Source organism: Poromitra crassiceps (genome assembly GCF_964638095.1).
Source record: "Poromitra crassiceps genome assembly, chromosome: 3".
Lineage (NCBI taxonomy): Eukaryota > Metazoa > Chordata > Actinopteri > Beryciformes > Melamphaidae > Poromitra > Poromitra crassiceps.
The window spans coordinates 52,234,758-52,256,366 of NC_139625.1; the positions used below are offsets into that span (position 1 = coordinate 52,234,758).

General features: G+C 43.8%; 1 protein-coding gene across 1 annotated transcript; it reads left to right on the plus strand.

Moving 5' to 3' along the window:
• The first annotated feature begins 1,235 nt into the window (after positions 1-1,235).
• acvr1l (activin A receptor, type 1 like) lies at positions 1,236-20,296 on the plus strand. Its single transcript, XM_083633511.1, has 10 exons — positions 1,236-1,369; positions 2,247-2,330; positions 2,547-2,801; positions 2,967-3,178; positions 4,022-4,121; positions 11,858-12,004; positions 13,083-13,358; positions 19,146-19,343; positions 19,480-19,610; positions 20,155-20,296. Exons 2-10 carry the CDS (start codon positions 2,258-2,260, stop codon positions 20,284-20,286), a joined length of 1,524 nt encoding a protein of 507 aa, XP_083489637.1. The 5' UTR covers positions 1,236-1,369; positions 2,247-2,257; the 3' UTR covers positions 20,287-20,296.
• Positions 20,297-21,609: the final 1,313 nt, after the last annotated feature.

The following is a 21,609-nucleotide window of genomic DNA, read 5'->3' on the forward strand; positions in this document are numbered from 1 at the left end:
AAAAAGCAGCGAGGGAGGTCGGCGTGCTGGCACGAGGGCCAAGAGGTCCGGGAACACGAAGGGCGAATAGGAGAGGGAGGCGGCCGGAGGGAGGAACATTGAGGGGGCGGACCCCCCGAGTCTGGAATTTGAGGCCATTTATACACCTGGCATTAACATGCGTTTTCTGTCATTAGATTGCAATCAGATTGTGCTTGACCACTTGAAAGTACAGGTGTAAACGCCCCCAAGACACATTGAAGACGGATTGTAAACTGATCGGCCAAACCACCTCCGGAGGTGGTCAGGGACGCATTGTGTACACATTGAACACAAAACGCATGCTAATGCCGGGCCTCTTTCTGTAATATTCTGTGAGAGGCAGCAATGTGCTGTAAAGCATCCAGTCTGCCGGAAAGCCATTAGAAGAAGAAGATTGTCTGGGGTCCCTAGATTTTTGTGATGTCAAAATGGGATCACAAGCCAAAGAAGGTTGAGAACCCCTGGACTAGTAGCTTACCTATTGTACCAAAACATCAACAGAAAGACAGAAGCAGTAGAACTGAAATGAATGGAGTATTATTAATGTGTATGTATTATTGCTCATAACACTGGCATTATTTGCTTTTGATCATCATCAATGTTCATAATCGGCACAATAGATGTAGCCTATATAGCCTATCATTGGTTTATCTCCTGTCCTATCATGGAATAGAGAGCCAAATTCACGCCCTCTTCCGGGTTGGGCATATGCACCAAGGGATTTCATCCACCATTCATTTTTCCATAGATATTTCATAAAATGCTTATAAAAATTGCTTTACTCGGTCAAACCAAGCGATTCAAATAAAAAATCTCAAAATGTGGGACCAAAAACGTGACCAAAATCGCAGACAGACAGATAGACAGATGCCACTTTGGCAATTTTATGTATGATGATCATCATCATACATAAAATTGCCAAAGAAGAACTACCCTCCTTTTATCATCATCAGATGATGATGATGGTGATAAAGGATTTTTTGTTTGTTTGTTTGTTTGTTTGTTTGTTTGTTTTTTGCCAAATCATTTTATGGATTGTTGGATGTTGGATTAATCTACAGAGACATTGGGATTGTTACAAAAGAGTAATATTTCAATCTTTGTTGATGCCATAACCAGGTTGGAGGACTCGCACTGCCCCACAATGCATCTTGATGAGAATGTTTTGGTGACGTCATTCACGAGTAGCAGTAGCCTCGCCTGTCAGTGGGTGGGCTCGTGGGCTGGGCTGTGGTCCTCTCTTTCGGCTTGCACCGAAAATCACATCAATAAGATAATTTTAAATAAATTGCGACTATACATACATGAGAGAATGAGGTAGCTAGATACTGTACTACGTCTGTGCCAGGTAAGATTGTGTTTACATTGCTCTCTTTTGAACATGATGCCCCGTTGTCTGGTGCCTGGCAGCGCTTTGTGCTGTAGGTAACTTGCAGGGCTAGCTGCTGCAGCGGGCAGACACTGGTCTGTCTGCCTGGCGCCTCGGAGGCGGCTGGGGACGGGCAATAAAACTGCTTGTTGATGGCCTGTTAGCTACAGCAAACTGCCAGACTTCCAGTGTGTATGATTCAACCTATGAAGAGTGGCTAGCCTAGCTTAACGCCAGAAGCAGCCTGTGACATTGAGCTTGTTGATGTTAGCTAGCTTGCTAGCAAGTTGTCAGTGCCAGCTAGCTACGTTAGCATGCAGAGGAACAGATCCAGTGACTTTCAGGTTAGCTGAAGTTCTTCTCTTATCTCATTCAGTAGTTCATTTTTTAAGCTAGCCGTATTATTAATTATCTAACGCTACCTTTACCGGTAACGTTTCTCAAGCACTGTTTATTGGCCACTCAGTCAATGCGATTGACAGCCGAGTAATGTTACCACATATTACCCACATTTGTATTTATTTTTATTTTCCTCCCCAAAATCATTTGAAGTTAGAGTGAGTTTCAGATGTTTTTTTTATTGATATGGCTGCAGTTTTATTCATGACCAATGTGTGGATTGTATTGTGTGTGTTAAAATAACCCATTGACAAAGACATACAGTGGCTTCTTTAATGTGCGTTATGAGTTCCTTCCTATTCCTGCCCAAAGCCTTGGCAAGGATAATTAGAAAAGATAAAGAGGGTAAATGTAATTATACTGAGAGCATCCTCTTTACAAGAGCTGGCTCTCTTTAACGAGCTGACTGTTCAACTCTCTGGGTCTTCTCCCGTCTTCTCCCCTCTCCCACCCTCAGTGCACTGAAACATGGCTCATTGCAGTGTCCAAGTCCTTCTCCTGCTCTTGCTGCAGGCCCTGCAGACATTGGCTGAGGGAACGGGTACTGTGCTTATGTGTTTTCCCCTTTATATATTATTACTGTTTGAGACTGTGATATGTCCATGCTGTCTCTTTTTTTTAACAAGATGGGCAGCTTGCGTGAGTGAGAAAGAGGATGAAGCAATAGTGTGTGTGTTTGTTGGTTGGTGTGTCTCTGTGTACTGTGCAAGAGCATGAGTGAATGTTTGACTCTTCGTTTCATCTTTCTCTTCCACAGATGGACAGTTGGTGTGTATGTGTGACAGTGCCAAATGCCTCCAGGCCACCCAGTGCCATGGTGCCCGCTGCTTCTCCTCTGTCAAAGTGGGCAGCAGCGGGGTGGTGTTCGAGCGCGGCTGCCTGGAGGGGCCGGAGAAAATCCGCCTGCATTGCTCCACAGCTCCTTCCTTCCACCAGGCCATTCTCTGCTGTGCCCAGGACATGTGTAACAGCAACACCACCAGAAGCTCATTAATGCCTCTGCTGCCATCAGGTGGATAGCCGCTTGTTGTGAAATTGTGCTCCATTTCAGCACCAAACAAAAGAAGAATGTGTTGTTTAGATGCGTTATTTCTTTTTTTTACAAATAATACATCTTAATCCCTACCTCACTGCACAACCCTCTTCCCTCATTCTCTATCCCTGCCTCCCCCCACAGCCCCAGAAGGCGAGCCAGTGCGTTATCGTGTGGAGATGCTAGCACTCTTTGTCCTCGGTCCAGTAGTGGTTCTGGCTCTGCTGTCTGTAGTGTCAGTGCTGGCCTGCAGGAGGCTCCACCATGGCCGTCTGCAGAGGCTGCAGGAGTTTGACACTGAGCAGGGAGCCATTGATGGCCTCATCACCTCCAATGTGGGAGACAGCACTTTAGCGGTGAGGAAAGAGAGAGGTTGCTGTTTGTGTTGCTGAAGCCATATAGATTCACAAATGAGTGAGAGAGATCACTTCTCTCATGACTTGCTCTCTAGCTGTAAATCAAAAGAGAGAGAGAGATCACTTATCTCATGACTTGCTCTCTAGCTGTAAATCAAAATAGTGAGAGAGATCACTTATCTCATGACTTGCTCTCTAGCTGTAAATCAAAAGAGTGAGAGAGATCACTTCTCTCATGACTTGCTCTCTAGCTGTAAATCAAAAGAGTGAGAGAGATCACTTCTCTCATGACTTGCTCTCTAGCTGTAAATCAAAAGAGTGAGAGAGATCACTTCTCTCATGACTTGCTCTCTAGCTGTAAATCAAAAGAGTGAGAGAGATCACTTATCTCATGACTTGCTCTCTAGCTGTAAATCAAAAGAGTGAGAGAGATCACTTATCTCATGACTTGCTCTCTAGCTGTAAATCAAAAGAGTGAGAGAGATCACTTATCTCATGACTTGCTCTCTAGCTGTAAATCAAATGAGTGAGAGAGATCACTTGTCTCATGACTTGCTCTCTAGCTGTAAATCAGTGCTGAGGTATTTTCCCTTATGAGAAATTGCTTTCTTGGCCAGGTGCCAGGTGGCCAATATTATTTTTGCCAGTTTCTCTTTTTCAGATGCGATTTTTCAGGGGATTTGACTCCCATTCCAGTTTTTGGGATACTGGACGCCAACCATTTTCACCATTATTTCCTGCTATTTTCTGCCATAATCAGGCCCTTGATTTCTGTAGTGCAGTTAAAGACTGTGGCTAACACAGAGGTCTATAGTGATATTCTCCTTCTCTGTCTGTTTCCAGGACCTGTTGGACCACTCCTGTACATCAGGCAGTGGTTCTGGTCTTCCCTTCCTTGTCCAGAGAACTGTGGCCAGGCAGATCAGTCTGATGGAGTGTGTTGGTAGGTAAAAATCAATATGAGACCACAGCAGACACATAAAACAAGGAACAGAAGGCCATCTGATATGAATCACTTTAAGATGCTTAATGGCTGCAAACACTCCCAATCCTCTGAATCTTTCAATCTTGTATCTCAGGCTACGTTCACACCACAGTCCTTAAAGGGACACTTCACAAGTCAACTAACTGTCAAACTAAATGAATGTCAAAACTGTTTATAGTTTTCGGATATGTGTGAGATCATGTGCAAAATAAATCATCATTGTTTTTTGGTTAAGTGTCGCTTTAATGCTGTTAAAGGAGAATTTCGGTTTTTTTAAACCTGGATCCATCTCCTGGCATTAATTATGATTTGGCCACTCACCAGGCGATCTCCGCGGCGTTTCTGGCCGTCCTAGCGTTGTTTTGACATCAATAGCGTCCAAGTCAGTTGTAAAATGGAGCTGACTTGGGGCCAAGTGTGAGCCTGTCTTTCCTGCATCTAAATAGCTATTTTTATTCCCGTTTTCGCCAAATATCGTCAGAATCTGATCCCTCAAGAAGCACCACAGTGATATTTCGCCAAAGGCTGTTTCCTGGAGTCCCACAGGGATCAAATTACCTCAAACGTGATCTCGGTCACCAAGTCTCGTGAAGTCCCGCGATACTTTCCTGCCGACTGACCAAGTACAGGAGGACGCTTTGCGGTGGTGGTTTTAGCGCAACCTATGTGGGGTTTGGCATAACCTTCGTTATTTCGAATCCCACATAGGTTACGCCAAACCCCACATAGGTTGCGCTAAAACCACCACCGCAAAGCGTCCTCCTGTACTTGGTCAGTCGGCAGGAAAGTATCGCGGGACTTCACGAGACTTGGTGACCGAGATCACGTTTGAGGTAATTTGATCCCTGTGGGACTCCAGGAAACAGCCTTTGGCGAAATATCACTGTGGTGCTTCTTGAGGGATCAGATTCTGACGATATTTGGCGAAAACGGGAATAAAAATAGCTATTTAGATGCAGGAAAGACAGGCTCACACTTGGCCCCAAGTCAGCTCCATTTTACAACTGACTTGGACGCTATTGATGTCAAAACAACGCTAGGATGGCCAGAAACGCCGCGGAGATCGCCTGGTGAGTGGCCAAATCATAATTAATGCCAGGAGATGGATCCAGGTTCAAAAAAACCGAAATTCTCCTTTAAGCGGGGGTCAAGTGGATTCATTCGCAGACACTGTACGCTTGGTAACTAGGATCCCTAGGTGCTTGGTAACTAGAAACGGCAACAGGCAAATCTGGAGACTGAAGGCAGTTGCAAAATCGATCGGAAATTTGATTTTATGACCGGAAACCGAGGGCTAGCAGAGCTGACTCTTATAGTGACCTGGCCACCAGGCAGAGCCTTCTTGAACTGTATGACCGCATCAACGATTTATGACATCATCAGTGGAATCATCACGGATGACATTATCATAAACTATAACATCATCACAGTCAACATCATCACCACAGTTATGACATCATCTAACAGAGTCCAGTGACTTAGTAGTGATGTAGTCAAGACATCATCATATGGCCCATTTCCACCGCTGGTATTAGCGCGGTCCCGCCCAGCTCGTCTCGCTTTTTTGTCTCATTCCACCGATCAAAAACCTGGACAGCCCGGGTTGAGTCGGGGTTGAGTTGTGCTAGTTTTGGTCCCTGCTTTGTTGATGTTCCAGCCGGTACCATACGGTGACGTGAAAACACTGCAGACAATTGATTGGTCAGGCAGAATCGTGTTTACTGTATCTACTAGGGATGCACCGATTGCCATTTTCTTGGCCGATTCCGATTTCCGATTTTTGAATAGTCTGACTTGCCGATACCGATTTTTGCCGATTCCGATTTTTCTTTCTAAAAACAACAATTGACAGCTTACACAAACGTTTTTGTAACTTTGTTTGAAAATTAAGATTCATAGAACAATTCTTACATCTAATGGGGATCCAAATAAACAAATAAACAATTCTTATAATTTGCATGAAGTAGGACCATCTCACTCAAACACATCTCAAAATAAAAGTGTTCCAGGTTAGGCTACTGGACAGAGCTTTTTTGTGCAAATACAATGAATACAAAAATTAAATTAAATCCAATAGCCTATATGCCACAGCTATCATGCATTTACTTTTCCAAAAGAAAACAGGTGCAACAGAACATCAAAATGATCCATGGACAAGGAGTTTATAGACTGGCTCCAGACCTCTTGAGTAGAGGGGAAATGAGTTTATGAGTTACAGTAACGATCTTCAGTCTGAATATCAGGCGGAGTTTACACACAGTCCGAAGTTTGGTATGCGTATTTTTATCTGCCATCCGAAAAAATATCATCACGCACAGAAAACGTTGCACACTTGTGAGTCCGATGCATTTTTATTATTATGTCCGTCGTTCTCATGTCGTTCTATTTGCAATACGAAACAAATAGTCTCTCCTGTATCCACCACGTTGCAACATGAGTGACAGGCTGAGGCAGCAGCGCTGATGTGGAATGGAGAATGCAGGTCGGGGAATGGTTATCATCATACTGGACACAATGCTCGCGTTCACCTCGCCAAGCCGGCTGTGCGCGGTGGCGGGTTGCTGGAGCACCGCTTCCCGGGGAGAGAGAGCAGAGAGAGAGGGGCCAGTGAGGTGAAGCGAGCCGCTCAGACTGGACTCCAGCCGAGCGGGACTCGGCCGCATCTCTGTCTCCACGGCTTATTTTCGACTTGCATGTGTGACAAACTGCGATCACGTGAAAATCGGCCATTTCCGGTCACGTGCCGATCGATCGGTGCATCCCTAGTATCTACTGTCAATGCTTGATACCAGTTTAGTGGGGCTTACCTTCTCTTCTGTTATTTCCATCAGTCTTTTGTGTTGCTGCTGGTGAAAAAAAATCAACCTCCTTGCTCAGCTTTAACATGACATTAACATTAACAGCTTTAAAAGTCTGCTCCTCGGGAAGCCCTTGTAGTTGTGTGGTGCGTTGGCTCCGCTAGGCCGGAGGCGGGGGTTTAGCGAAGCCGCGGTCTTGCCTGGTGAGTGGCTGCCGGGGTAGTGGCTTCCCTTCTCCCCGTAGCGTAACCCCCGCGCAGCGCGTGCATGTGAGTAACAACAAAGTGATATCCATTCTCCTGGCCGATTGTCACATTTGCCCATGTACACTGTAGGTCATTTAGAGGCACCAGTATTTCATAACCAGTTTAAACGTTCCGTGTATGGAATGGATTTAATTTTTATGTTATAGCCTACTTGGGCTATGGGCGGAGGGCAGATATGCGGTCGCTATGATGACCAGGTGTGGGCGGAGGCGAGTAAACTTGCTATGCAAGCGGAGTCTATATCAAGTAGAGACGAGTAAGGCCAGGTAGAGTAGAGCTGTACTGTGCTGTTATATGTGGTGGAAATGAGACATAACAGTACGTAGTCATCTAACAGTACCCCCCTCTATGGGCGCAACCTGGCAGTGACATTCATCTCACGGCAACCTTCTGCAACAGTTCTCAATTTGGAACCTTGCAGATTCAGCTTACCAATTGCCCAGCGTTTCCAGTTTACCAAGTGTTTCAAGACTCACCAGTCTCACAGCTTAACAAATGCTCAGTTTTGAATTGCTGCTCATATCTGATTTTTTTGGTAGGGGATGACTGTTCACATCTATTCTTGGATGTAACCCATATCCAATGCCAATATGGACTGACAACCATGTGGAAAAGACGTTTGCACAGGGTAACAATAACAAAAGTTGAGGCATCTCCCCAAATACCAGTCAAGTCAGCTATTTCCTTTTGTTTCCATTCATGTATCATTGTCCTCCATGTTATTGCTGGCTCAGCCAAGTTGCAGTGGCTGACAAAATTATGACACTTGTCTCAGGAGACTGACATAACTTTTAATTATTGTCATGGCACATTTTAACATTTGAATGTTCAAATGCAGTCATGATGGTCACGACCCTTGAATCATATATATATATATATATATATATATATTAGGGATGTCACGATACCCTCAGTTCACGATACGATACAATACATGATATTGGGTTCACGATAACGATACGATATTTATTATTTTTTTACAAAAAACTTGAATAATGAAAATATATGACTGGAAAAATAGTATTTTATTTGAAATACACAAAATGCAAAACAAATGCTGTTGTTGGAAATTGTTATAATAACTAGAAAACATCATGGAAGATAAGGGTTATCTTGCAATAATAATGTGTCACACTGTCACAAACTAAATGTTTATTGCATGGTAAAAGAAAAATAAACTATACAATCTATATCTTAAATATCTTATGCAGGCAACGAGCTGTGTATTGTGTAGGATAGTATTGTAACGAATCGGGTATTCGTTACAAGGAACCGGAGACTTGAAGTTGGTACAAGGCTTTTATTCACAGGCTCATCCTCCCAGCTTCCAGCGGTAGCCTTGCTGCTAGCTCTACACACACGTCTGGTCAACGCTCTCACCCAGCTTGACTGCCTTCCGCCCCGGCCACTGGTCACATATATCCCCTTCCCCCTAGGAACACACCCACACATATCAGTTCCTAGTCAACACACGGAAACCCCACAATACGTGTAACACCGATTCGCTACATTTCCCCCACCCAACTTTAATGTCGCTTCCACGCGACATGCACAACCCACACACATATCCCCCTGTACCAAAACACACCCAACACAACATTTTTCCCATCACCACATTCAATTTCCCCAACAACAGTCCCTTCTTATTACACCCCCCATAATGTCTAGTTTTGCATTAGGTACTCCGTAATGTCTAGTTTTCCATTAGGTACCCCCATAATGTCTAGTTTCCCATTAGGCACTCCATAATGTTTAGTTTTGCATTATTTCCTTTCTTTTTCACACATTTAAATTCAACCCACATTTCCCATTCAACAATAACCCCCACATTTCAATTAAACACAAGCCCCCACATTTTCCTTAACTTTTCTTTTCCCAGCAACTTCTTAATTTTTCATTTAACACATTGACTGCCAGCCGTTTTTTCAATGCTGTAGGTAGGTTCTGCCAGGGGGGTTTTTGAGGATTCTGGCTCATTTTACAAGAGCCGAGGATTATTTTCTGTTAGGACTTCGTGAACACCAATCATCTAAAAAGAACTAATAGAATGTGTGCTTTCTCTGTCTAAAAGAGTTAGTTTGTAGAGTTAGTAGTTATGTAGATATTAGCCGTTGAATACAGCATGGTTTCAGCGTCTGAGAAGGAAAGCTGAGAAAAACGCAGTTTTGTGAAATTCAATCAAACAGGCAGAACAGTCACTTTAACCATTTATTTTTGGCATCAGTGAGACAATGAACAATAGTTGTTTTCAATAATGGAGGAATAATACAATAATAAAATAAATAAATGTCAAAATAAATACAAAACAAGAGCAGACCACAGGTCACTCAGCTTTTTTTTTTTTATATATAGGTTTTTTCGGTTCGTGATCAAACCGGTTTGGGCTCGTACACCGAATCCAGAACTGCTCCAAAATGTAATGGGTACTTCCTTGGCCCATGTTACACCCATCCACAAAGTTACATGAAAATCGGCAGGTGCTTTTTATGTATTCCTGCTAGCTAGCAAACAATCAAACAAAGAGCATCAAAAACAGGCAGTTTTTTTTTTTTTTACGACCCATGCCTACTTGTGCCACCGAGCACGGTTCTTCTCTGAGTGGTACACCTCATAGCAGCCAGCCCTGTGTAATGGGACATTACACACGACACAACGGTAGCGTGTCTCGCTTCTAACACCAATCTCTGCACAAACTCTACACCTCCTCGTTGGGCCAGCTTTTTTGAGTGAGGCTGGATACATGGCCATTACATGGCCCGCTAGATCGACATCCAGCCTGCTTGGAGGGTCCAGGTATGGTGCCCGGCCCGGCCTGGTTGCAGGTTGGTCACTGCCCTCCCCCCACCCCCCACCCCAGCCCCCACCTCCTCCCCGCCACCCCCCACCTACTCCCCCACCTCCCCCACCCCAGCCCCCACCTCCTCCCCCACCCCAGCCCCCACCTCCTCCTCCACCCCAGCCCCCACCTCCTCCTCCACCACAGGTCTGGTCCATGCACCGACAACACTCAGGATGAAAGCCATCAAAGTTTTACACTTTCTCTGTGGGTGTTTAGCTTTGTACAGAACAAAGGCGTTATAAAAAGACATTTGAAACAAGTACATGACAAACTTGAATGGCCACCTGGATGTCTTCCTGGCAAAGGGATAGTAGGCAATGTTCTGGTCCAATCTGTCTACCCCATTCATGTACTTGTTGTAGTCTACAACGCACTTGGGCCTAATGACAGATATTATGCGCACATTAGACGCATTCAGAGCGAGATTCATTTGTAGGCTATGCATTGATTAACTGCTTACCTGACATGTTGTGCCCGTGGAAACAATGGCACGACAACTATTTCATTTCAGACTAGGTCTGTACAGATGAGTGGAGACATCTCGCCTGCCGCTTGGACCGGCGGGGTCTCCCTGTCCTTCTCCCACTCATGTGCAGTGCAGGCAGAGAGGCAGACACACACAGTCAGTGCGCCCTGCTGTCATCCACTGAAACACACGGGTCCGCATGGGGAAACCGCACGGGGAAACGTGAATAAGTGTTGCGCAAACTTCGCCACCCAGGGGAATGCATTAGTCTATAAATAGCACATTTAATCTTGTCGGTTATTAATCAGCATCGGTTTAGTCCCCATTTCAAGCAAAGCAATGAAAAAGATAGTGAGAGAATGCAGATCAGTGCCGTCAGTGCAGCATTGTTTAGAGGTTATTTTTCTCGCAATATAGTTTTTCATCTCCACGACACATATCACATTTTGATATCGCAAAATTTCGTGGGACAAAATATCGTGACATCCCTAATATATATATATAGAGAGAGAGCCAAAGTGAAACGTCACTTCCTGCTTTCTCCCTGTACCAGCGCTGCAAAAAATATGAATGGCGGTGGACGGAGAATAAGGGTACTTTTTTGATCCCGTTTGAATTGTGCCACGGGGTGCCAACGCTAATTTTGTCAATTTAAAACATAACTTTGCATGTCAAGAAAGTCACAGTTTGTCGTCAAACTGAAACGTAGGGGTTAGTTTCGTATAAAAACTACCGGTACATAGCTTGTGGAAGCTCGTGGCATGTCGCCGGTCTTCAGCTTTGCCGGTAGAGAAAGTGATGTCACTTAGGCAACAGTGCATGTAGTCTTTCTGATTTATAACTTCTAGTGCAAAAGTTTGGCGACAAACTGCGACTTTCTTGACATGCAAAGTTATATTTTAAATTGACAAAATCAGCGTTGGCACCCCGTGGCACAATTCAAACAGGATCAAAAAAGTAACTTTATTCTCCGTCCACCGCCATTCATATTTTTCACAGCGCTGGTACAGGGAGAAAACAGGAAGTGACGTTTCACTTTCTCTCTCTCTCTCTCTCTCTCTCTCTCTCTCTCTCTCTCTCTCTCTCTCTCTCTCTCTCTCTCTCTCTCTCTCTCTCTCTCTCTCTCTCTATATATATATATATATATATATATATATATATATATATATATACTGTATATATAGCTTGCTGCTGTACATTACAAAACCTCACATCTGTGTCATACCTGAGGGGAGACGATCAGAATCTGGCCTTTTTAGCTGCATTGTGAACATATCCTTAGAACAGAAGTAAACTCATTGTGTTGTCCCTTCTTCCTACTGTAGGTAAGGGGCGGTATGGAGAGGTGTGGCGGGGCCAGTGGCAGGGGGAGAACGTGGCTGTTAAAATCTTCTCTTCAAGAGATGAAAAGTCCTGGTTCAGAGAGACGGAGATCTACAACACAGTGCTACTCAGACATGAAAACATACTGGGTGAGTAAAAAAAAAACTTGCGTGTGACTTGCAACTCAATGATATAAACATTAGAGCACAATATGAAAGTTAAACGATAGACATTGAAGACATGAAAATGTTTTTTTTACACCAATTAACTCTGCGGAGAAATGGGCTGCCTCATGTTTCTCACGTGCAGCATGATCGGCTATGCAATCGGCAACAATAAAGCAATATCTGCAATCAGCCGATTGCATATTTGAGGTCAAAATCGGCAGATACAGATTGAGTGCTGATCGATCCAGGCACCTCTAAACTTTTTATGTTTTAGCCCATTTGCTACAATTCTATTTCTAATATGTATAATTTACATGATTACAGTTTACTATTTTCCAAAGCATAGCATACCGTTTTCTTCTCTAAAAATATGAAAAACACTGATTATGGTCCTTTTATTTATTATTTATTTTACCAGGTAGTCACTTGAGATCAGTGATCTCTTTTTTGAGCAAGACATGGCCAAAAATGGCAGCATTTAAAAGCAAAATAACAGTTAAGCAAGACACAAACACAGTCAGGAGCATAAAAGGTAATGTGGCACAAGGATACATTGAGCTGGAACAGCCAAGATTGAATGGGATAGGGAGGGGATTGGAAAGTAGGGTAAAAAGGTAAAGTAAGAAAGAGTGGGAGGGGAGGTGGGGGTTTACAAAGGGTCGCTGAGGAGAGAAGGTAAAGTTAATGAAAAACAAGCATGACACATTATACAGCAAAGCAGTGACATTGACCCATCTCTTTCTTTAAAATGTCCATCATTTGACTTTTAAAATCAGATATGGTGATGAAGTCCTGCAGTTTCAGAGTTTTTTCAAGTCCATTCCAGGCAGAAGGAGCAGAAAAAGAGAATGCCCTTTTCCCAAACTCAGTGTGAGTCCTTAAAGTCTTTGAGACAGGTACAACAAGGAGAAATCAAGTCTCATAGACACAAGATTCTGTTTGTGATTTATTTTTTCTTATACCCCAAGGTTTCAGTTCTTGGTGTATACTGTATATATATAATGTATTGTGAATATTTCATCACTACTTACTCCCACTGCTCCTCTCTCTCTCCTCCCAGGCTTCATGGCGTCAGACATGACTTCTCGGAACTCCAGCACCCAGCTGTGGCTCATTACCCATTACCATGACAACGGCTCGCTGTATGACTACCTGCAGCGAGTTGCAGTGGAGACGTCAGAGGGCCTGGCCATGGCGGCATCGATAGCGTGCGGCCTGGTGCACCTGCACACAGAGATCTTTGGCACAGAGGGCAAACCGGCCATCGCACACCGCGACCTCAAGAGCAAGAACATCCTGGTCACTAAAGAGCTCCGCTGCTGCATCGCAGACCTGGGTCAGTCATTTATCTATGATCTCTTTTTATTTCTTGATCTATGTCTGTGAGTATTTTTTAGTCCCTTTATGTCATAGGTCCATACTCATCATACAATAATTATGCAGCAACCTACAGTATTTATCCATCAAATCCATATTTTCATTTATCATTGTGAGATTATGGAGCAGTGTCTCCATGGGTGGCAAAGCTCCGTCTACAGACTGATTTCAGTCTAACGTTAATGATCTCTTCTGTTTTCCATCTGGGATAATGATATACGCTTTGAAGAGAGACATCTCTCTACTCAGCCTGCTTCTGTTTGTGCAGTATGTCTATCCGATGGAGAAGGCGGGGCGCGCGGGTGCTCCCAGCTCGCTCACACTCACACATTGCCTGTCTGTCAATGATACGCACACAGTCAGATACACAGCGAGATGACGGAAAGAAGCAGGGATGCACCGATGTGAAAATTTTGTCAGATACCGATAACCGATATTAGCATTGCTGGTATGGCCGATAACCGATATTTACAGATGTCGATATGATCTGTATAAAAACACATTTCTAGGATAATAACATTTTGTACACACTGAAAAACACATGTAAACACAGTGAATTTGAAAAAGTAATGCATTTCTTTATTTCCAAAACATTTGGGAAAGCCCATAAAACATAGATTTATCACAATGTTTCCTCTCAAAAGGCAGTTTTCGACTGCTTCGTTCATCAGGTAACGTGTACGCACTCAGGCTAGAGCCCACATATGGAGTTAACTCAATTATACAAACATGGGTTAATGAGCTTATTGTTTCGCTATGGGTGTGTTCATGTGTTCATAAATTCATTCTGAAATCAGAATCAGAATCACTTTTATTGCCACAGTATGCAAATTACATACAAGGAATTTGTCTTAGTGTCTGTATGCAGTGTAGCGGTCACATCAATATAGAGAGATAAGAAGTAGGAATGGTCAGAGCATCATCTGAACTGTCGTTCAGAAATTCCGTTTTGAGTTTCAGAGCATAGAGCATGGATAGTGATTTGGGGGGCTGCAGGCAGTGTGTCTGTCTTGCATTATTTTCACCCCTTCTCTAGTCTAAATGAATGTTGGTATTAGTAGTGGTAGGAGCTTTTAATTCCTATATAATGCTAGTTTAATGTAAAGAGAAAACATTGCATGGATGCAACTGGGACGTATCCTCAGTGATGTACCCTGGGGTCATAGGATGTTTCGGGTCTCGCAACATCATACACCCTCGCCCAGGTGACCCACGGTCAGCCCTCTAGGAAAGGTCGAAGGTGGTCATGTGGTCAGGGCCACTCAATCCGCTGCTCCGGAACTACTCTGCCGGGACCGGGGGGGGGAAGGGCTCTGGTACGTAGAGGGCCCGGGCTCTGTGGGTTGCCACCTGGCCGGCCTCCTCCCTCGTCTCACCAGGTCTAGGACCTGTGCGCTGCACCAGACTCCCCCGCTCCAAACATCTCATTCCGACGTGATGGTATCTTGGTGGATACCATGCAGTACCAGTAATTGGTGGCACTGCAGTCTCCACTTGCGGCTTGAATGGCCCTCCTAAAAGGCCTCTCGTGGATTGTTGGGCTTCTTCCTCATGGAAGACGCAGGCTGGGGCGCTAACCCATACTGCTCCCGGGTGCCGTCCCTGTTCCGGCTGTCAACTGTCTCTCTAGTGGTCACTAGTCTATTCCTGGTTGTCACGTAGTCTATTCCTATGAGTCACTGGCTAAGCCAGGCTAACTTATAAAGAGAAAACATTGCATGGATGCAACTGGGACGTATCCTCAGTGATGTACCCTAATGAATAATAATGCATCATATTTTATTTGCTACATTTTGTAATCACAAAATCTGTGAGGCTCTGTCCAGTGCTCTGATCTGAGATCAAATGGTCAGATTGAATTGATGACCGCACCCATTTTAATAAAGTAATTTCTGTTGGTATTTTTTTCAAGTACAAGTTATCTTTGACACAAAGTACGGTACTTATAGATACAGGTTTGTTATTTGTTTGACAAATGGAGGCATTTAAAATAAGAGTGTATTATAGAATTCTCCAGCCATCCAGGTAATGGGATTTTATTAGTGTATATATTGACAATACAACTGAAAAAGTTGGTTGCACCAGTGCTGCTAGTGAAAAAGTTTGTCTGGAAGCCTGCCGCTAGATCCCCTCCCATGTCAAGGACCCTAGTCCTATGCGTGTTCTCGTCTGTTGACTCTGAGCTCCAGCTTGCTGCCTGCTCTGTGTGGGCATTACATTACTGTTGCTGCTCTAGAAACATTTAGTTATATTAAAAATATAAAATACATTCTAATAATGTTCAGATTTTTTACAATATATTTTTAAAAAGCAATTATTTAGTAATGATAAATACCGTAAATTCCGGACTATAAGACGCACCGGTCTATAAGCCGCAGCACCAAAATTGACTATTTTTTTCTTCTATAAGCCGCACCGGACTATAAGCCGCGGGTGTTTTGATGTTTAATTACCATATGAAAGGGTTCTGCACAGAGAGGAATGTCGGGAAAGAGATCGCTGTTTGGGGAAGCTCCCATTTATTTTCAACAAAACAAGCATTACGGTAGGGTAGGCTATAGGCTATAAGAAGCTCCCATTTATTAACATTTCAACAAAATAAATACCGTAGCTATAAAAAATAAAACAATAATAATAATAATAAAACAATCCTCAAAAGGATAAAGTGCTGTAAAAACAATCAAACAATTCTCAAAAGGTTAAGGTGCAGTAAATAACTGGAAAACAAAAAACAATCCTCAAAAGGATAAGGTGCTGCCAACAAAACCAGGTACCGTAATCCTTCTCTTCATCTTTTAGATGAAGGTGCAGCAAACGGCTGTAAACAGAGTCAAAGTAAAGTCACTAATCCTCGTCTTCCTCGTCTTCCTCTTCTTCCTCCGTACTGAAACCAGCAAAGTCCTCAACTTCAGTGTCGGAAACGAACAGGTTCAGGGTGGCTTCGTCAACCACTCCTCTCTCTCCTTCGTTGTCGCTCTCAAAACCAACGAACTCCTCTTCGTCACTGTCCGAATCGAACAGCCTCTGAAGGCCCTCAGCTGTGGCGGCGTCCTCCTCTTCGTCACGCAGCAGTCCAGCCTTTCGGAACCCGTTGGTGATCGTGGATGTCTTAACACTCCTCCACGCTGTCAGGACCCACTGGCAAACTTGTGCGAAAGTTGCCTTCCTCATTCGCCCTGTTTTTGTGAATGACTTGTCCCCGCTCGTCATCCACGTCTCCCACTCGATGCGCAGCGCCACTTTAAATGCGCGATTGACACTGATGTCGAGTGGCTGGAGATGCTTGGTCGTGCCCCCAGGTATCACAGCTGGAATGCTGTTTGTTTTCTTGATGGCTGCTTTGACCGAATCGGTGATATGAGCCCTCATGCTGTCCAGGACGAGCAACGCTTTCTTTTGGTGAAAGAATCCTCCAGGGCGCTGGACGTAGCACTGAGACAACCACTCCTTCATGACACTTTCCATCATCCACCCTTTCTTGTTGACTCTGACGCAGATACCACTGGGCATTTTCTCTTTCGGCATCGTAATCCGCTTGAAAATCACCATTGGCGGCAGCTTCGCTCCAGATGCTGTGCAGCCTAGAACACAAGTGAAGTTGGTTCTCTCGTGACCTGTGGTTCTTAACGTGATCGACGATTCACCTTTCTTGTTCACAGTGCGAGTGAGTGGCAGGTCGAACGTCAAGGGCACTTCATCCATGTTTATGATCTGCTCCGGTTCGATGGAATGATCCTTGATCTTCCTTTGTGTGTATTCGCCGAAGTTTGCGATTTTCTCCTGGTAGTCGGGAGGGAGTTGTTGGCACACAGTCGTCCGCGCCCGGACAGACAGTCCCTTTCGTCTCATGAAACGAAAGCACCAAGATGGCCCACCTCTGAAATGTTCAATTTTCATCTCGGTGGCTACTGTTTTTGCCTTCAGTCGGATCTGCACCGTGGAAACGCCTCGGCCGTCTGCTCGCTGGGTCAACACCCAGTCCTCAAGGGAATCTTCAAGCTCCGGCCATCTGCTTTTGTGGCCTCTGAAGGACTTTTTTGTTTTCTTACACTGAGCCAGTTCCTCCTGCTGCTTTTTCCAACGTCTCACCATCGATTCATTTATGCCCAGAGTACGCGCGGCTGCTCTATTTCCCTCTTTTAGTGCGAGTTCGACTGCTTTCAGCTTGAATGCTGCGTCGTGCGAATTTCTGCGTACCTTCCCCATGGTAAGTGAGAGACAGACTGCTCGTCTTGTTGTGATTCCGGGCTGATGAACTTTGCTTACCGTAATTACCATATGTAAGGGTTCACGCTAGGGATGTCAATTTTCGGTTAATTTCACTTTCGATTAACCGACGCTAATAATCGATTAACCTATCGGTTAATTCATAATTTTTTAATATAAAAAAAAAAAAAAAAAAAAAAGTTTTTTTTTTTTTTTTTTTTTTTTTTTGTCTATTTACTCAATGAACTCATGCCCAAACAAGGCGTGTCTATTTAGATGCTGAAATGTTAATGCTTTTTGTGTTAGAATTTCTAACACAAAAAGCATTAACAAGCATTAACAAAAAGCATCAACATTTCAACACAAATTCTTTTTGTGTTAGAATTTCTAACACAAAAAGCATTAACATTTCAGCATCTAAATAGACACGCCTTGTTTGGGCATGAGCTCATTGAGTAAATAGACCAAAATTTTTTTTTTTTTTTTTTTTTTTTAATATTAACTGATAGACCGACAGCAATAACCGAACAACGACGTTAGCGACGGTTAATCGATTAACGGTTAACCGTTGACATCCCTAGTTCACGCACAGAGGGGATTGTTGGCTGTTTGAGGAAGCTCCCATTTACCGTATTACCGTAACATTTCAACAAAACAACATAACACAACACCTTTGTTTATTTCGACAGTGCACACAGTGTCCGCGGTGTGGTGAAAAGAGGGCAACAGAGGAAATTAAAACAGAAGTGGATTTATAGGTAGAAAGAGTGCTAAAAAAGAGAGATTTTATTTGTATTTGAAATTTTTTTTCTGAAAAAATCCATAGATAAGACGCACCGTTATATAAGCCGCAGGGGCCAAAAAACGGGAAAAAAGCCGCGGCTTATAGTCCGGAATTTACGGTAACTAATAAGAGTATTGATAAAGAACCGAACCAATAAGGAGTTTCGATAAGTGAGTGATGCAAACAAGCTCCGCTGCACAACTTGGACAGCAGTCAAAAAAGGTTCAGTAAAAAAAAAATCACACCAGTGCAGCACCCATATGTCTCTCATGGAACATGGAATATCTCAGACACCACTAATCAGATGTATTTTCAAAATTTCAATGATTCATTATCCCAAGAGAAATTCAACCATTCAGCTCAAAACAAGGTGACATAATTGTTGGCCGTCATGGGGGCGGCTGCATCATTTGTGGGGGACATGTTTACTGTTGCCTTGTTTTACTCATGTCTCTATTTTTCACCATGTGTGGAACAGAACATTTGGAAGTCCTAGAGACACCTACACCTACCAGCCAGCTTGTTACAGGGCTGGCTGTAACACACTCCCTTACACCTTGTGTTTGCTTGTTACAGGGCTGGCTGTAACACACTCCCTTACACCTTGTGTTTGCTTGTTACAGGGCTGTAACACACTCCCTTACACCTTGTGTTTGCTTGTTACAGGGCTGGCTGTAACACACTCCCTTACACCTTGTGTTTGCTTGTTACAGGGCTGTAACACACTCCCTTACACCTTGTGTTTGCTTGTTACAGGGCTGGCTGTAACACACTCCCAGGCAGACAACCTGCTGGATGTGGGCAACAATCCAAAGGTGGGCACCAAGCGCTACATGGCACCCGAGGTGCTGGACGAGACCATTCAGACAGACTGCTTTGATGCCTACAAGAGAGTGGACATCTGGGCCTTTGGGCTGGTGCTGTGGGAGATAGCAAGACGCACATACAGCAACGGTGAGTGTCCTCGCTCCACTTATGTTGCTCCTGTTGCTTACTATCTAATATCTTAGATAGTAAGATATTACAGGGATATATCTTATCTAATTTCTGCCATCTCAATCCTTTGTGTTCTCTTCCCCTGCCCGCCCAGGTATTGTAGAGGAGTACAGACCTCCTTTCTATGATCAGGTGCCAAATGACCCCAGCTTTGAAGACATGAGGAAGGTGGTGTGTGTGGAGCAGCAGAGGCCCTTCATTCCAAATCGCTGGTTCTCTGATCCTGTAAGTATTTATCTGTGTAGGGAGATTCATGTGCTCCTTCCACAGGGAGGTCAGAGCTGGCTACAGAACAGTGAGGGGATTGAATGCCTTGCTCAAGGACTCCTCAGTAGGGTGGATGCTGGAATCTGTGTCCCCTGGTTAAAGGACAGTGCTGTAAGATGATATAATGCTGTGAGAATACATTCACATTGTTGGGGCAAGGAAAACAAAAATGGGGAAAGGCAAGCCCCACTCATACACTCTCATCCAAAACAATTGAGGAAACCAAATATTAACATCCATTTTGTACCTTTGTGAGTTTGTCATGTTAGCCATGTGGATATTTGCAGATCTGGTTGTCTTTAACTGTAAAATGGAATACATTGATGTTATCAGGCAAGAGAGACTGATACCATTGCTAGTGAGTTAGCTAAAAGGGGTTTCTCAAATGGAACTGTTACTAGTTACATTGATGAGGTTTGGCCCTCTAACTGTGAGTCTATTGCTGCATTCTTCTCCCTGTGTTTCTCATCCTTCTCACCTCGTTTCACCCTTTCTGTCTCAGACTTTATCTGCTCTGGTGAAGCTGATGAAGGAGTGCTGGTACCAGAACCCCTCAGCCAGGCTGACAGCACTGCGCATCAAAAAGACCCTGGACAAGATCCACAGCTCTCTGGAGAAGGGCAAGGAGTCCTGAGCAGGGAGTTAGAAGTGGGCGGCCACCTGATGTCAGGGATCGGCTTGGAGAAGAGCCCAATGTTAGCTGAACGAGAAGAGGTGATGGGAGGATGGGCAGAGGACAAGAGGAAAGTTGTTCAAGTGTCATCCAACTTTCATCCTTCTTTTGCTCTCTCGCTTTCTCCTCTCTGTTAGTTTGCCTTCCATCGCCACCTCTGTCTTTGTGACTTGAAAACCACACAGACGTTTGGAACTGTCCAATCCAAGAAGCAGCTCTTGCTTTTATTTGGGACATAACCAGTTGCCACTGTGTCCGCACTGACCTAAACTGTGGACTGTTACACAGTGTGAAGAACATTGATGGCATATTGTATTACCCATCCTGATGCTTTATTGCCCATATGGGACTGCACTGGGTTAGGCCTACATTACACACACATACACACACACACACTACATACTGAGTGTGCATACTATACGTATACTACATAATTGTTATTTTTTGATCCCCAGCCATTTTTTGGGGCATGCGGTCATGGCATTCTTCTCAGAGACAATCAGATATATTTAATTCATTTAGCTTTATTAGAACAAGCCAACTATTGCCACATACATAGACCCACACATACAAATGTGTTACAAAGGAAAGAGCCAATAGAATCAAATGAAATTTGTTTTCAAACTTTTTTAAATAGTATATTTATGTATTATATCTCCACTACTACAACACTACTGAGGATATGTAAGACTGATGTATGATGGTGCGTGAAATTGACTTTACACATATACAGGCAATGCATTTACTGTACATGGACTTTCTGTACCCATATTGTCATTATCGGAGCTAGTAGGAAACGCTTTGTTAAAAAATTGTGGGGAAAAGTAGGAAAAACCTTCCTGCTGAGCTTGTGTACTGTATAGAAAAAGGTGTCACATAAAACAGGTTGTATATCTGTTTTTCTGCCTTGTCCGCAGGATAGATGCACTGTAAGTACCTGCCAATAGGAATTAGACTGACTATCTTACAATAATATGAATGAGTATGAAATCAATTGGAAGTTTCCTCACATCCTCTCTTCCTGGCAGTATTTAAGAGTCAAAACAGTCTTCTATGCAAGGAGGGAGGAGTCAAGGAAAGTTTGTGATAGTCATTACTGTAAGGAGGGAGGAGTCAAGGAACGTTTGTGATAGTCATTACTGTAAGGAGGGAGGAGTCAAGGAAAGTTTGTTATAGTCATTACTGTATTATGTTTTTTAGGGGGTGTACCCTTTAGAGCTGGGCCTCCATCTACTCCCCATTATCTCCCACCATTGCCACACTGTACAAGTTAGCTGAAATGTG

Excerpts from the sequence above, each read along its gene's own strand:
- acvr1l (XM_083633511.1), top strand. The coding sequence starts at position 2,258 with ATGGCTCATTGCAGTGTCCAAGTCCTTCTCCTGCTCTTGCTGCAGGCC. Across the intron at positions 3,179-4,021 it reads TGGGAGACAGCACTTTAGCG|GACCTGTTGGACCACTCCTG; the intron begins GTGAGGAAAGAG and ends GTCTGTTTCCAG. Across the intron at positions 19,344-19,479 it reads AAGACGCACATACAGCAACG|GTATTGTAGAGGAGTACAGA; the intron begins GTGAGTGTCCTC and ends CTGCCCGCCCAG.